The following is a 15,267-nucleotide window of genomic DNA, read 5'->3' as shown; positions in this document are numbered from 1 at the left end:
TGGAGAAAGAAATTGCCATCTTGATATGTTTTGGCAATCTGTCCTGACCTGAGCCATAATCCTGTCACTACTCTTGAAGTAAGGATATTGGGCTCTTCATTCAGAAAGTTGGGAAGGGCCACAAGATGGTGTCTGCATTGTCATGTTCTACTGCGGTAATAGATTATTTAATGGTAAAAATGTGCTCTCCATTTTGTGTGTCCTTAACGCTTAGTCTCACTAGACAGCCCTAGAGGGGCAGCTGACCTCTCAAAAGGTCTTGTTTAAACACACAATTCAATCTAGTACAATATGGTAACAGGCCATTGTCCTTTTTGTTTCTTTATCACCAGGAATGCATAGATGTGAGAGCATTTGGGATGCCAATGTCTTTAGTTATCGCGTCTGATCTGTAAGCAAGTCCCTAATGCTTGAAAAATGATTTGGGTTCAGGAGGACAGACTTCACTGAAGTCTGAAATCTTAGTTTCAACCCTTCTTGGTTTGAACCATCCAAGAGTCCTGTCTAGAGCTTATGCTTTTTTCAGCGCATGTGCAGGTTGCGCAAAGTAAGAAAGTAGTTCTTCGATCCCAGCAGAACTTCAAGGTGAAGCTTCGCTTCCCTAACCAGTGACCGCAGGGAGCCTGGGGCCATGGCTTGACCAGTAGTGTTGCTTTGTCATTAGCCAGTCCTGTTCAAAATCATTGATCTGAATATTCAGCTTTGATGATTGTGAAAACTCTCAGCTTTGACATCTGCCCTTGTCAAGAGGCGTAGATAAGCTTTCAAACTTGTGTAATAAATAGATCGCAAATAATAAGACAACCACCGGAGAATCCATTTCTCACAAAAAAATAATACACAGTTCCTCTTGGTCTGTTTTAATTGTTAGTATCATGAGTCTCTTCATAAGTATGGCTTATTTTCCCAGCGTTTGTACGCAGTGGTGTCCTCTGCTGCCTCAGTATGCTAAATGAGGTGCAAGATCTGCATATGATGCATGAAACAAGAAGTGCCATATACGTGCTAGACATCCATGATAGTTCTGTGCCCTTTGTCTCTGCAATGTTTAATCCGGGTCTGCCAGAAGTCTTATCCAGTTGGAGCACTGCGTGACTTCAGTGCACCTGGTCAGTACAAACTCAAGAACTGTGAAGTAACCATCGACTCAGGAGCAGGGAAAGGACATAGACAACTAAGCCATCCAACTATCTCCAAACCCCCACTCGAAGTATATGTTATATGTAGGAAGCAAAAGGTCTGGCTAACAGACAGCTGGATCTATCTGTAGTCCAGACCTAAACAGAGATAAGAAAGAAACTAAGAGAGTACGGGACAGAGCCACACGCGTATGCATAGTCGCTGTATTTAGACATTGTGGAGACCGTATTTTGAGATCACCTGTTTTCCTGCTGCTGGAGACACTTGTCAGCAGGTTGGGATTCAGGGCGCATCTGAACCCCTTTGTTCAGAGGATTATTGTTTGGATCTCTTGGCTGCCCAGTGGAAAGGCCTCCAAAGCTACTTCTCCAGTATGAACTCCAATTTATTTATAATGCAACAGGGAAAACTGGTCTGAAACCTGGAGGCTGTGGCAGGCTGGTGTTAGACATGTGGGGCTGGGACATAATAGTGTGACAAGCCACTGATTATGACTGACTGTATTACCAGCCTGTGAAGGGACCAGGCCTGCCACATCATGTCCATTTCCACTTCTAGACCACCTGCACCAGCTCAGTGGCGTAACGATAATTGAGGGGGCCCCCCTGCACGGTACCTGGAGGGGCCCACTCTGGACTCTAGGCTGAAGTGCTGTGCTGAGGGGCCCCCCTGGAGCATGAGGGCCCCCCCTGCACTGCGGGGGGGGCCTGTGTTACGCCCCTGATTCCAGGGAAAAAGTTATCTTTCTTTCATCCCTCTCTATTCCAGTGCTCCTCAAACTTTTTTGAGCCATAACCCAGGTTTTAGAACAACAAACTTTTACGACCCACCTTGCTCTAACGGACGATGCGTTAATTTTTTTAATTTAACTAAAGCATAATGTGGTAGCGCCACGCACTGTCATTTACAGATACCATATGTTTCAACTGGAATTGCCACTACATTTGCAGAGACAGCTGTACTGATAAAAGTAGATCACACACAAATGTAACGTTTCTTCATTTGCTTTGACCCTATTAAAATCTTTGTTTCCATCACACTTCAGAATTGCAAAAACAAGCGTTTGCAATGCAATAGGTCTCGCATTTACACAAATTTGAGCTATTGGCATTGTAAATGACAATGCCTTTTATTTATGTTTTGGCTTGTAAAACATAAATATAAGCCATTGTCATTTACAGGTAGGTAGGGGTGATTACAATAGAGCATTCTGGAGCACATCCGCTGAACCCTGGAACACTGTCTGGCTAACAGAAGTGATTTCCAGAGCGAAGAAATACCCTTCTTACAGCAGTATCTGACACTGAACATTTGGGGGGCACACTGATCATTTTGGGGTGGGGCGCACTTTCTAGTTTAAACATGTGCAAAATTGGTTACGGATCATTGACATGAATAACCCAATGGTGCCAGAAAACGCAAAGGTAAATGACTGAGGTGAGCGCTTGTGGGAATAGCATACACCATAACTATTATCAGTCCCCTAACATTTAAAATGTCATGTAGTTTTTACAGTACCAATACACAATGCTTTCAGGAAGGGAGAACAACCAATGTTCACCTTGTGTCATTTTCTAACGAGCATTAGCAAAGTCAATCACCTAATTGACCTATTGGCGTTTGCCAATGCAAAGCGGCACCATTAAAAAAAAAGAATGCTTTTGATGATGATGTGCACAATTGTAGTAAAATTGTTTTAAATAATTTTTTAATTAGCGATGATAATTATCGGATCTGGCTACACTGCAAAACTAATATGGCCTGGACTCTCCTGGGCTACTTAAAAAAAATTAGGAGACCTGTAGTGCTTAGTGTCACTGTTCATATCGAGGTTAGGGCATACAGCCATCTCTAAAATTAACATCCTACTCAGCTTAGAATAATCTTCTAATGTTTACTGGATACACATGGAAACGGAATTGCTGGGAACGAATCCTTGGAATTTCAGCTGGCTAGACAAGAGAGTAAAAAAGTGATGTCTTGGGCATCACAACCATGGATAGAGGTCCAGGATATTTCCAAGAACACTAGGCCTTTCGAAGAGACCTTCTGACTTCTAAGTGGCCATGCATGTACAAAGTCAAATGAACTGGACAATAGCTCAGCAATATTCATAGTTGTCTTATGGAATTGATAATCAGATTTTAGCTGGCAGGCAATGACGAAACGAGCACCGTGGTAATATACACCCTTTGGAGAAAAAGTATTGGCAAAGTCAATAGGTCTGAAATGAGCTGCCATGCTTTTGTTCATGCTTGTTTGGCCTTTGTTGAAATATAAACAAGCATTATCAAGGCCAATAAGTCTGTCTTTGGCAGCAAGTATTTCAGCTCTGTCTTTGCTAGTTTTGTTTTATCATGAGTTGCGGGCCTTAACCAATATTAGTTAAGCAAGTTACTCTGTGCAGACTAATGCACTGCCGGTCCTAGAACTTGCCTCCACCTGATCGACCCAACTGGGGGTCAGAGCACTCTTGCATGGGCCTTGCATGGACAATCTTGGAAATTAATCTTGAACCCAACTCTTGAATGGCCATAAGAGGAGGACCCCATAGAAAAATATAATGTATCACCCACGTGCAACAAGAAACCTAACTCTCAGAAGCCCTATAAGCATCCTCATCCACAGATGTGCTCAGTGGGCTCCATCTTAAGTAGGCTTAGCAGAAGCAGGTGACAACGCCATCCATTGTGGATTCAACTATTTCTCAGGAGCCAAGTGACAGGCCATAAGCGACCTTCTCATATTCTGTAAGCGGGTGGATGGTTTCCTTGGTGGCTAGGAGTATGCTAGCACTATCTCGAGAGGCCTGAAATGACAAATCACTGGTACCTTATGGTCCTCCAAAAATGCTCAGTAAGTGAGCCCAACTACTAGCCACTCCTTCTGCTGAGTAAACCAGATGTCATCCTCCAAAGGAAGTAAGATTGAGGCTTGCTGGCAAGTAGAAGGTAGTTCAAGATACAGGACCTGTTGGGTTTCTTGAGAGCGTTCAGTCCTAGATCCCCACCTCCCGTATTCAGTGTAAAGACTAATCTGCACCTTGTGGTGCATTACAGGCTGGACTCTTAACTCCAAACGAGGACTCCAAAGTTATGAGCCCACTGCTGCTTTGTTCTTTTTTTAAACCGTAACTACATGGGGGACCACCCAATTCCCAACCGCTGGGTGGCAGCATCCAGGAAACCTGACCTGCAAAGCATACCTTAAAGTTAGTGACCTGTGCGGGCTGTAGCATAAGCAGAAGCCCGGAAGTCAGGGCAAGGAGCTCCTGGATGAAAGGGTTCGGAGCACGGGCTGTGGAGAGCCACGTCCGCTCTGTTGAGAGGGGAGGAAGGACTGAATGCAGGGAAGGCTCAGGGGCAGGAAGGGACTGGCATAAGCCCAAGCGTCAATCTAATCACGACCGTCCCCTCTTCAACGAGCTCCGGTCACATCCAGCCCTGGCATACGCCTCGTCGCTTTGGAGAAAGCGGGACCGCGAGAACCTGATACAGCATGCAGGAAGCTGCGGCAACACTGTGACGCTGGCCTAGAGGAACTGTACACAACTATATAACTCACAGAGAGAATTTGATGAAGGGCAAACCTACAGACAATCATTCCACTTGAATCTTGATGCAAAATAGAAATAGTTATACTGAAAATACAAGAAAACCGGATGCTAAATAAAAAAAACAAGTGGTCGCGATTGTCCCGGCAGCTTCGAAAGTGAAAGCGCGCACAGCGCGCTGAATGCAAACAAAGCACTCCGTCCTGCCCGAAGTTCGACAAACTCTATAAACAAAATAGTGCTTACAACACTCAAAATAACACGTACCGTGTGGGAACCAAAGTAATGGGGCCAGTAGCCATGGGAGGTTACAAATGACGACACGGCGGTACTAAGGAGGGACTACCAAGCCTATTAAGGAATCAGAAGCCAGCATTTACGAAAGACAAAGACACAGGCCAATGAAAAATATGGGCGGGGCTTCTCCGTACTCCTACAACAGGTCGCCAGAGCAGCGCTTGAGCGCTGGCTCAGGCTCGATCTAAAAACGTGCTTCGTTTGTGCTTTCATAACTACTGAATGTGAACAGTTAATTTACATGAAATTACATTTTGTATTATCTTAAAAGAATTTTTTTTTTACATCCTACAGCCTTTCACTCTTTGTACCCCAGCGAGATTGTCACATAATTCACTTCACTTTTCTTTCCCAGACTGCAAAGTGAGAGAGATTTGTAAACCCCAATCCCCAAATTTAAAAATATGCAGCAATTTGTCAGAAAACATACCCTGACGTTTGACCTCTGTCTTTGAAGCCAGAAAATGTGACAAAATAAATACAGAATTTAAAGGCATTTTTATTTATTGATTGCAATTTCAGGACCCACCCGAAAGCTTGTATCTTCTATTACTCTGTCTAAACATCTCCCCACTCTCTCTATCACTGGCCCTGTCTTATTGCCCCTGTCTAAACATCTCTCCCTCTCTCTATTACCGACTCTGTCTCTCATGCCCCAAGTCATCTTCCGGATTTTGGGGCTTCTGGGTAAGACCTATTGCAACTGTTTTTACGTGATCCTACCCAAGCTTAATATATAGCTCAGTATTCTTTGCCATCACATGGTATGAATTAGCAAGGAACGGGTAATACAATCAAAATGTGTTCTGTACTGGGGCCTCCAAATTATGTCTTGCTCGGGCCCACAAATCCTTCATATGGCACCGCACAGAAACAGACATAAAAAGTTGTGCAAAATACTATATATATATATATATATATATATATATATATATATATATATATATATAGGGACGTGTATGCTGCTGGGTGCCACTTCATGGCGGTGACAGCCGCCTTCAATAATTGAGCTGATATTCAGTGAAATAACCCACGCGCACGTGCTGGGAAGTTCGAGCAATGCCACGCGCCAGCTCTGTCACTCGCAATGCCATACCAACTAGTGTGCCCAATAGGTCCTTCTGGGACACACTGGACGGGGCCTGGGCCCTCCCCGGGTCATACAGTCCCCAGACCAGGAGCTGGTCTGCCTCTTCGGTGGGCGCTACAGCCCGAGTTCTCCATGCACGAGCCAGCTGGGATCGGATGTGCCACACCCAAGTCTCACTCGCACACCACACTTTTAGTAATGCGCGCGCCCCGCATTGCACACAATAAATTCAGTCAGGGCAAGGCAGCTCATTCATTGGTCACCAGCCCCGAGACCGCGCACTGCGTAGGCGCGTCACGGAGACAACTGCGCGCTGCGCGCACCATCCCACACCATTTATTTAATATAATTATAAAGAGCAGCAGAGCCTCACCGAGGCTCAGAGGTCACGGCAGATGCCCGGTTGGGGCCCGCTAGCGCGCACTGCACCATTAAATTTATTAAGACGCCGGGCGTGTTTTAATTCTTCTTAATGAAGTCAGGGGGCCCCTGGAGCGTGGGGGCTGCGGGGGCTTGTGTTACACCCCTGCACCAGCTGACTCAACTTGTGGTTTAGCTCATATAGGTAATCCAAAACCCTGACTCTGCTCTGACTCGACTGCTCCCTTAACTACCTTCACATATGATTGCTAAATACATTCAAAGATGGATGCCTCTGCATCCATGGTCGTCATCTTTGAATGCATTTGTAATGCTCTAATAAATGGTGTTCAAAGATGGCCACATTGGATGTGAATGAGTGCCATCTTTGAATGCATTTGTGCTTATTTAAATAAATCCCATACAATAATGGCCCCCATGGATGTATGCCCATCTGAAGAGGCTATCTTCGAATGGCATTTGTTAAAATAAAACCAACCTTTCAAAGGTGCCCACAGTGCATGCTTTTAGATGTGCACACATGGGCATCCATCTTGGGGTTGTCAAAAAATATTTTAAGATGGCTGATCACTGATAGCATAGCGAAGATCTAGCCATTGTTGTGATCACTCATATTTATGTTTCTTCAACGACCCTATATACAAAATAAACAACTGGGAGATGTAATGAACAGTAGAAAAAAGTCAACATCTACCATCCCAAATTTATCAAGCCCTCTTCAGGCGTCTTATTTTTTAATTGAAAATGTATTTTAATGTGGGCAAAGGAATAGCTCAAATAAACCTGGGAAGCTTCCAGTGCAATCAGCATTTACCTGCAACCAAAGTCATAGTAAATATGTGACAACGGCTACACACTGCGTTCTATTTTCAGTCTATCAATTATAAGTGTTCTGGTTAATCCACAACGTTGCCTTTGGAAATAAAATAAAAAAAGTTCTGAAAACAAATCTGCGGTAATACACTGAATTCAAAAGCATGTTTGTTCATTATCAGGAACCTTAGTTTTGGCATTTTTAATATTTTTATGAGGTAGTATACAATGACTTTAAATCTTCCTTTGCTCTGGTTTCTTGTGATTTGCAGGTTCATGTTGATCAAACCCCCGGGCAAATCCGCTCTAGCAAGAAGGAGGTGGTGCTGAGCCGAGGTGAAGAACATATGTCTACAAAGCTTGATGCAAAGAATATTTACCGCTACTTCAGCAACGTGAAGGGCATCGTGGGCTTCCGAGACCACTTTGATTGGTGAGAAGCAAACTAAAGATTAAACTTGCTCTTCAGTAATGCACTTTGAGTTTTTCTTCAGTTTCTAAGTTCTCCTACCTGATTTTTTATATTCTAAAAAAGTAGATTATCTCTCTTGCTGTTTAGGGTGGCAGACCACATTTTGAGTATTGGCATTTTTATATTCGAAAATATTGCCTGGTAGAAACAACCTTTTCTTTTGTATGCAGTCCATTTATTGTACTTACAATCATAGCATACAGTTGACTGAAAGGAAGAGACCTCTCCAAAACCACTGAAAAGAAAGAAGGCAAAGCAGGGAATGGTGTTACTACAAATACCCCTTCAGATGTCTGAATTCTGACGCTGCTGTTTTAGGGATACCAGAACCTGGGTTGTTCCTGAAGGAGCATCAAGGGTCATTTAAAGAATTCGTTTTTAGGTCTCGCCTAGCGACGCAGCGCATGCGCTGCTCGCCTTGGCGAGACCTATATTCGCCAGTTTCTCTGCCGAAGGGAGACAGGAGGTGGCACGCGCGGACATAAGATGTGCACTCGCGGACAGGAGATGTGCACTCCGTACACGTGCACATCTCCTATCCCTGCGTGAACACAGCGCTCGCATGGCGCACTTTCACTTTCCCTCCCTCCTAGTTAGTTTCAGTGTTGCGCTGCCGGCTGGGCTCTCCGACACACATCACATCATCACAGAGGACAAAGCAGGAAGATGGCTGCCCGCGGTGTGATGCTATCCCCCGAGGAGGGTGAACTCCACAGGTTACCAGAGACACGCACCTCGTTAAACTGATAGCGCCCTTTCTTTTCATGAGCGCAGCCGCGGCTTCCTGCTCCATCCACGTAAATTGCCTTGTTTATCTCCGTTATTAGGTTAATGGGAGTAATGTGTTTTAGTTCTCCGTATCTGCATCACTAGCATTCCTGCAGGCAGAAATCTCAACCAGATTTCAGACTCGCGTCCAACCCCCGCCACACGCTCCCTTTCATGTGGTCCTTATTAAAGAGAATAATAATAGCTTTGCACGGCGATCCAGCCCTTGCACTTATCACAATTGGGGCTGTTTAATCACATTCTAGTGTACAGCGGCGCTGATAATGTTCAAAGGCCCGGGGGCTGTGGTCTGGACCTTTACATCATGCCGCTCAGGGAGTAGTACGCGCGAGCCGCATAGCTGATACCAAGCCCCGCCCACTGCCCATCCAAACCCAAGGAACTGGCTTCGAAACCGAGACGGCTGAGGGGGCTTCTCACCTAAAAATAGTACCTGAAATTAACTTTCTTTTATATTTTTTGTCCAGAGTGCACTGCTTAATGACAACAGCAACTAGGGAGGGAAAAAGAGGCCTTGGGTAAAGATTTGTTATCATTGATGTGAACATTTACTGTTATAAAGCGCTCTGATACCTTCGGGTCTAGCTAGCGCCATATATAACTCAAATAAATAAGTTACAATAAGAGATGATAGTTGCAGCTCCTAGAAATATCTGAATTGCGATTTAAAGCTCTACATAACAAGTATTATTACTATTGTTTGCACTGCCAGGCCATATGTAAGAGAAACACAATAACAAGCATTTGCAATGCAATAGGTCTCGCATTTACGAGAGTTTGAGCTATTTTGGCATTATAAATGACAATGCCTTTTATTTATGTGTTGATTTTTAAAACATAAAAGGCATTTAACAATGCCAATAGCTTAAACTCTCGCAAATGCGAGACCTATTGCATTGCAAATGCTTGTCAATGCACCAGCATACCTGAAACAGTTAGACCTTCCAAGTCTCATTTTATTCTGAAAAAAATGTCCCCTGAGCATTTATTTAAGCTCTGCTCAACACAGAAGGACAAGAAACCCATTTTCCCGGGAAGTATGTTTTTCTGTTTTCTTCAAAAGTAGCCTCTTGCCACATTTATTCATTCACTATGCCAGCACTTTTTCTAATAAATAACTTTCCTGTATTGTGAGGAAGTTTTGCAGCATTGAACAGGTTATTTGTGTGGTCTGTCATCTAGAATGTCGCATCATGGACCAGTCTGGCATTTATTTTTTCAAGAGATGCCATACTGGTACCTGAAGAACAGGTGAGTTACTGGCCTAAAGGCTGTGCCTTTTAGGGAAACATATGGTCCTAGTGGGTAGGGGAGAGTGGGGAGGATCGCTCCACCTCGGCAGTATCTAGGACTATTTGGACTTAAGCGTTTTCTCTGACTTAGAAGTCATTAGACGACGTTTTTTTTCCGTCAAATATGTTTTTATTGATTTATATCCGTTTAAGCATAGTACAATACTTTGGACCAGTGTTACGTTTCGAAAACAAATATATATAAGAGGTAACCCCTCAAGGATATACTACCATCCTATCAAGAAATAAATGCACATAATTCACATCTCGTATCAATACATACAGTATTGTACTGGAAGGTAGATAGGTCAGTCTTATCAAGAAAAACATAACATCGTAGTTTTAACTTGCCCATCACCCCCCCCCCCCCCCCCCCCCCGAGTCACATGAGGAAAACCTCTACCCTGATACTTGTAATACAGGCCAGATGTGTGTGTACAGACATTTCTACACTGCGCTCAGGGTAGGAGAAACCTGTGGACTTGCTACCTCGTCGGGACTGTCGCCTCCAATATTTTGTTCTCCATTCACTATTGAGGTAAGGCCCTCCCCGTGTGGACCTCCGTGACCATGACATACCAGGCCCTTGCATCTTCTAGTTTATCATCCCTTCGGACCCGTCTCATCCGAATTAGCTCTGCAGTCGCCCATTCCCGCAAATCCTCAGTCCACTTCCCCACTGTGGGGGGCATCAGACTCCGCCAACTAATCGCAATCCTTCTCTTGGCCAAAACCAACTCCAACTGGAGGAATCTACATGTAAGCTTTTTCCCTTTAGGTCTAGGGAGTAGTCCCAGCAACACCTCTTTAATAGATTGGGGTAGCGTCCACCCCGTCACTCGATGTAAATTCTCCAGTATTGATCCCCAGAAGAGTCACTGCTCTGGACAATCCCATATCATATGTAAGAACTGGGCATCTAGCAGGACGATCCGGGTATATTTTATGGAGTACACTTGGTCTCAGATAGGTGTGGTGTACTATATTAAATTGTGTCAGTTTAAATCTGGTATTTGAACTTATGCTTTTAACCCCTTCATGTACCTTTTGCCATTCTGAGTCAGTTAGGGGCTCTCCCAGCACTGCATCCCATTTAGCTTGAATAGGGAGCGGTTGCATATTCAAGATACCCCTCAGTGCCTTATAAATGTATGATACCAGTCTATGACCCTCCGCCAAGGAGCCTGAAGCGTGGCGGTAATGGGAGGCTCCTCCGGGAACGTCGACCACACCTCTCTTACGACTGCTGAAATCTTGACGTATTGAAGATATTGCCCCCTGCCTAACTCGAACATTGATTCCTCCTCCTCCCTGGTGATGAACTTTTGTCCCAAATATAAATCCCCCATCGTGCAACAGCTCCCCTCCGTCCATCTGAGAATGGACATGGTTTGACTTATTTGTTTAAACGGCACCACCGCCCACAGCGGGGCCTCCGGGGCATAGGGTGCTTGTTTCACCGCAGTTTTAATTGCAGGTTCTCAAATTACGGCCACATGTCTAATAATATATTGGAGGTCCTCTGGTACTCAGGATCCCATCATAAGGAGGTCAGAGAGAGGGGTCCCCCCGTGAGTACCCTCCAACAGCCGCCTCTCCCAGTTATCATTCTCATCTAGCCACTGGGCGGCGTGTTGCAGCTGTGTCGCCATGTAATAAAAGCCCAACCTAGGAACCTCTAATCCTCCCGCTCCCATGTCCTCTGTAGTGTATCCAGTTCCACCCTTTTCCTTTTGGACCCCCATAAGAGATCCACCAATAGGCGATCCAGCTTACGGAAGTACGTCCATGGAATACGGTAGAGGGAGTTCTGCATAGTGTATAAGCAGCGGGCGAGAATCACCATTTTTATTAAGGCTACTCGTCCCATCTGGGACAGGGGTATTTTTCTTTCCAGAATTCGATCAATTTACGGACACCTTCCACACAATTCCCCATATTGCGTTCCAGGTAGACCTCCTGTGTGTGCGACAGCTTAATTCCAAGATAGCATATCGAGTCTCTAATCCAGGTGATCCCCACCATGGGTAACTCACCCTCCTCCTTGCCCACCAGGCTCCCCATTGGGAAAAGCTTAGACTACCCTGGGTTAAGGCAAAGCCCTGACATTTCGCCAAAGCCATTTAGCTCCGTAAGGAGCTCGGAGATGGCTTCCTTTGGACGCCTAAGGTATACCAAGGTATCCTCAGCATACATTGACACCACATGAACTGTCGGCCCCTACCGAATCCCCCGGTGTGCCGTCCTACATCTAAGGGAGGTCGCTATGGGCTCCATTGCAAGAGCGAAAAGGAGCGGTGACAAGGGGCAAACCTGTCGAGTACCTCTCTGGAGTTCTAAGCTGTCTGAAACCTGATTGCGAAGGCGGATCCGATGCATTATCCTACCTTATTAGTTTTTCTGGCTTATCCTATATGTTATTTGCAGTGTACTTGACAGTATGATTTCACGAGAGGCACTCCAGATCATTTCTTTTTGCTGCTCCTCATCAGTATTCAGCTCTGAAATCCTGGAGGACACCTTTTAATTTAATTACATTTTGAGTGACGGTGGCAGCTGCATCCTCGTCCCATGCTGTGAGCTGTTGGTTGCAGTAGGTGCAAAAGTCCACTCCAGGGGCTCTCTCCTGTAAAGGTCCATTAGTCCCTTCAACTGGGGTTTTTTGCTTATCCTTGTGTGCGGGACATGTCTGTAGTGTGTGGGTGTAGCAGACGCAGAAAAAGGCTCCATAGGGCGACCTGCAGTATACGCAGTGAATCCTGCCCCTCTGTCCTGATGACAAGCCAAGTGTGTTGGGTCCTGTGCTGAACTTAGGCTCCCTCTTGACTTCCATGCGATGAATGTGCTGGAGCGTGGCCTGTCTAAGAGTGGGTATGTGTTAGAGATTGAGTTCTCGGCCAACTGTCGAGGGCGGCAACGGAATGTGAGGTTTTGGCACAGGCTCGGGCTGGGGAAGATATCTCCCGAGCAACATTGGCATCTCCAGGAATTTCTCTCCTCTTTTGGGGGCAGATGTTGAAGATCCCCCTCCAGTTGCTGACCGAGCGAAACTGCTGTGGCGTGACCTGCCTGGGGCCGCTCCGCGGAAACTGAAATAGTGATCCAGATGACAATTTGGGGTGCAACTGATGAGAGAGAAGTGAGCGTTTAACTTCACAGTGTGGGATACACCCGGGTCAGGGTGGCGCTTTCCAGCTACCCTCCTGTGCACGAGTGAAGCGCCCATGTGTAAACGAGTACCTGGGCTCATCCCAGTTGATAAGCTGGATCCTTGCTTGTGCATTTGCTTGGGACACAGCTGAGACTTTGATGGAGGCTTGGGGGTCCCATATGGCAAAGACTGGACTGTGGTGGCTTTGGATGGTAATGATTGAGCAGAGGCAGATTTCCTACCCTCCCTATGGAGTGTCAGAATTATTGGAGTCATAGGCAGTTAGTTCCTACACTCTCTAGGTAGCAAATTTGCCAATGCGATAGCAGCATTGTTGGATTGTGGATTTTGTACTGGGGATATTTTCTAGATCTGTAGCGAATGCTAGGATTAGAAGGGTCTAGATTGGGCCCGGCTGCATTCTATGCATTACCCGGAAGGGAACGTAAGATACTGGGGAGCTGAGATGTTGACGCGGGGGTGGTTTGAGGAACACACCCCAGTTTCATTTATTTCCCCTAAGCTCGAGCCACCGACCAAATACGTCTCTCTTACTTGCCTTAGCTGTGTGTTTCTCATCCTGTGCTTGTAGGAGGGTTCCCAGTTTAGAGTTGGAACCTGTCATTTGGGGGCTTGACCCTTCTTTGACCACCGTGCTGCCTTAGGGACTATGCCTTGATCTGAGGGTTGGTAGGTCAGGAGACATATCGGACCACTTCAGAGAGAACACTTCCTCTGGCCTTTGAGATCTGCCTGCAGAATGGCTAGAGATAAACCTTGTCCATCAGGAAAGCAGGGGTTGCTGGATAATTTTGTCATAACCGGGGCGAGTTGTCAATCGCAGGTGGTAGCTACACCTGAGGGACCTTTGTCTTTGACTAGTCAGTGGCCTCCCTGTCTTCTGAGGCATTTGCTATACTGCAAGTTATTAACACATCTAAGGATGCTCTGGAAACCAAGATAGGAGCAGTTGCTTCAAGGTGTCTTTATTACACTAGGCTCTTTGCCAAGCTTCTGACAAATTTGCAGTAGCTGAAGAGAGACTGTCAGTGGTTGAGGACACTGTCAAGACCAAGCAACAGACGTTTAAGAAACTCACGGCATCAACAGAGACATTTGAAGCCAGAGTTGAAGATGTAGACGGTTGCACCTAACATACCAATCTGCAATTTGTGGAGATCCCGGAGGATTTCGGGGCTGCATTGTAGGTTTAGTTCTGGAAGAATGGCTTTGGTCATTGCTCCTCTCTAATAGGTTGTCCACGTTTTTCGAGCTTGAACGTGCTCATCTGGCTCTGCTGTGGAATTCACCTCAGGAATCCTGCAATTCCAACAATTGCACAAATCCTGAACTGTCAAGGTAGGGATAAGATCCTTCGATTCATGCTGGAGACCTCTCCACTCTGCCACGACTCTCATACAGTACTTGATCTTTTTTTTTTTTTTTTTTTTTTTTTAAAACCTTTATTGTCAAAGTCAAATTGTACACAGCTTGTTACCTACATCCTGCATTGATACAGGCCGGTAGCGACAACTCAGTATCTAGAGTGATAAGCATTGCAGGGCATGTACCGACCAATTAACACAGCTCATATGCCTACAACCCTTAAGGGCCGGCAGCAGAATAGGAACAACAGGCTACTTATGTAGGAAGCGAATGCATAGTCGTACAGGGAGTAGTCGAGGTTTCGTTTTTCTGTATTAACTAACTCAAAGAAAACACAACATCAGCACCCTCCCAGGGTGTGTCCACCATACACAGTATGTGGAATACCGTATCTTACAGCACGGGGCTGCGGCACCGCGCAGCGCACCACAGAAGAAAGTAGGAGCATGAAGTGGTGCAGCGCAGCCCCGGCTCGCAAAACCGCTGCTCTGGGAGGGGGGTCGGTATGAACCAATCAGGAAACTAAGAAAGTGGAGTTACCATCTAGGATGCCATGCCATCTACCCCAGTAGGGAACAAGGGTCCCAGGACCTCGGAGCCAGGGGGAATCGCAGAGCCCCCGCCCATCTCCCCCGAGTCTCAGGCATGCGATATGTGAGTGCCCCGGAGAGCATGCAGCCGATCCGGATGTGTCAAGAAGCGCCATGTGAGGTGTGTACCAGGAGGAAGGGGGCAAGCGGGGTGAGGAGATGCAGCAGCGAGGAACGCCATTGGGGCTAGGCGCAGGTCAGCTCGAAGCGGGCGGGCAATCCCCCCGCTGAATCCCTGCGCGGGTTCCCTCCCGCCTCAGTCGCGTCCTGAGAGCGTAGGAGATATGCCTTGAGGGGCCCCCATAAGTCTTTG

The 15,267-nt window shown here is 46.0% G+C and overlaps 1 protein-coding gene across 2 annotated transcripts in view; it reads left to right on the top strand.

Annotated features, from left to right (window-relative positions):
• Window positions 1-15,267, top strand: part of LOC146797314 (uncharacterized) — a 421,742-nt gene that overhangs the window by 366,545 nt on the left and 39,930 nt on the right. For both annotated transcript variants that reach the window (XM_085624305.1, XM_085624304.1), the window contains exon 3: window positions 7,547-7,707. In XM_085624305.1, the coding sequence (XP_085480431.1) occupies window positions 7,547-7,707 (161 nt within the window). The remainder of the gene's footprint in view (window positions 1-7,546; window positions 7,708-15,267) is intronic.

Source organism: Triturus cristatus, chromosome 9 (genome assembly GCF_964204655.1).
Source record: "Triturus cristatus chromosome 9, aTriCri1.1, whole genome shotgun sequence".
NCBI lineage: Eukaryota > Metazoa > Chordata > Amphibia > Caudata > Salamandridae > Triturus > Triturus cristatus.
The sequence above is the reverse complement of the archived record's forward strand: the minus strand, read 5'-3'. Positions and strand labels throughout refer to the sequence as shown.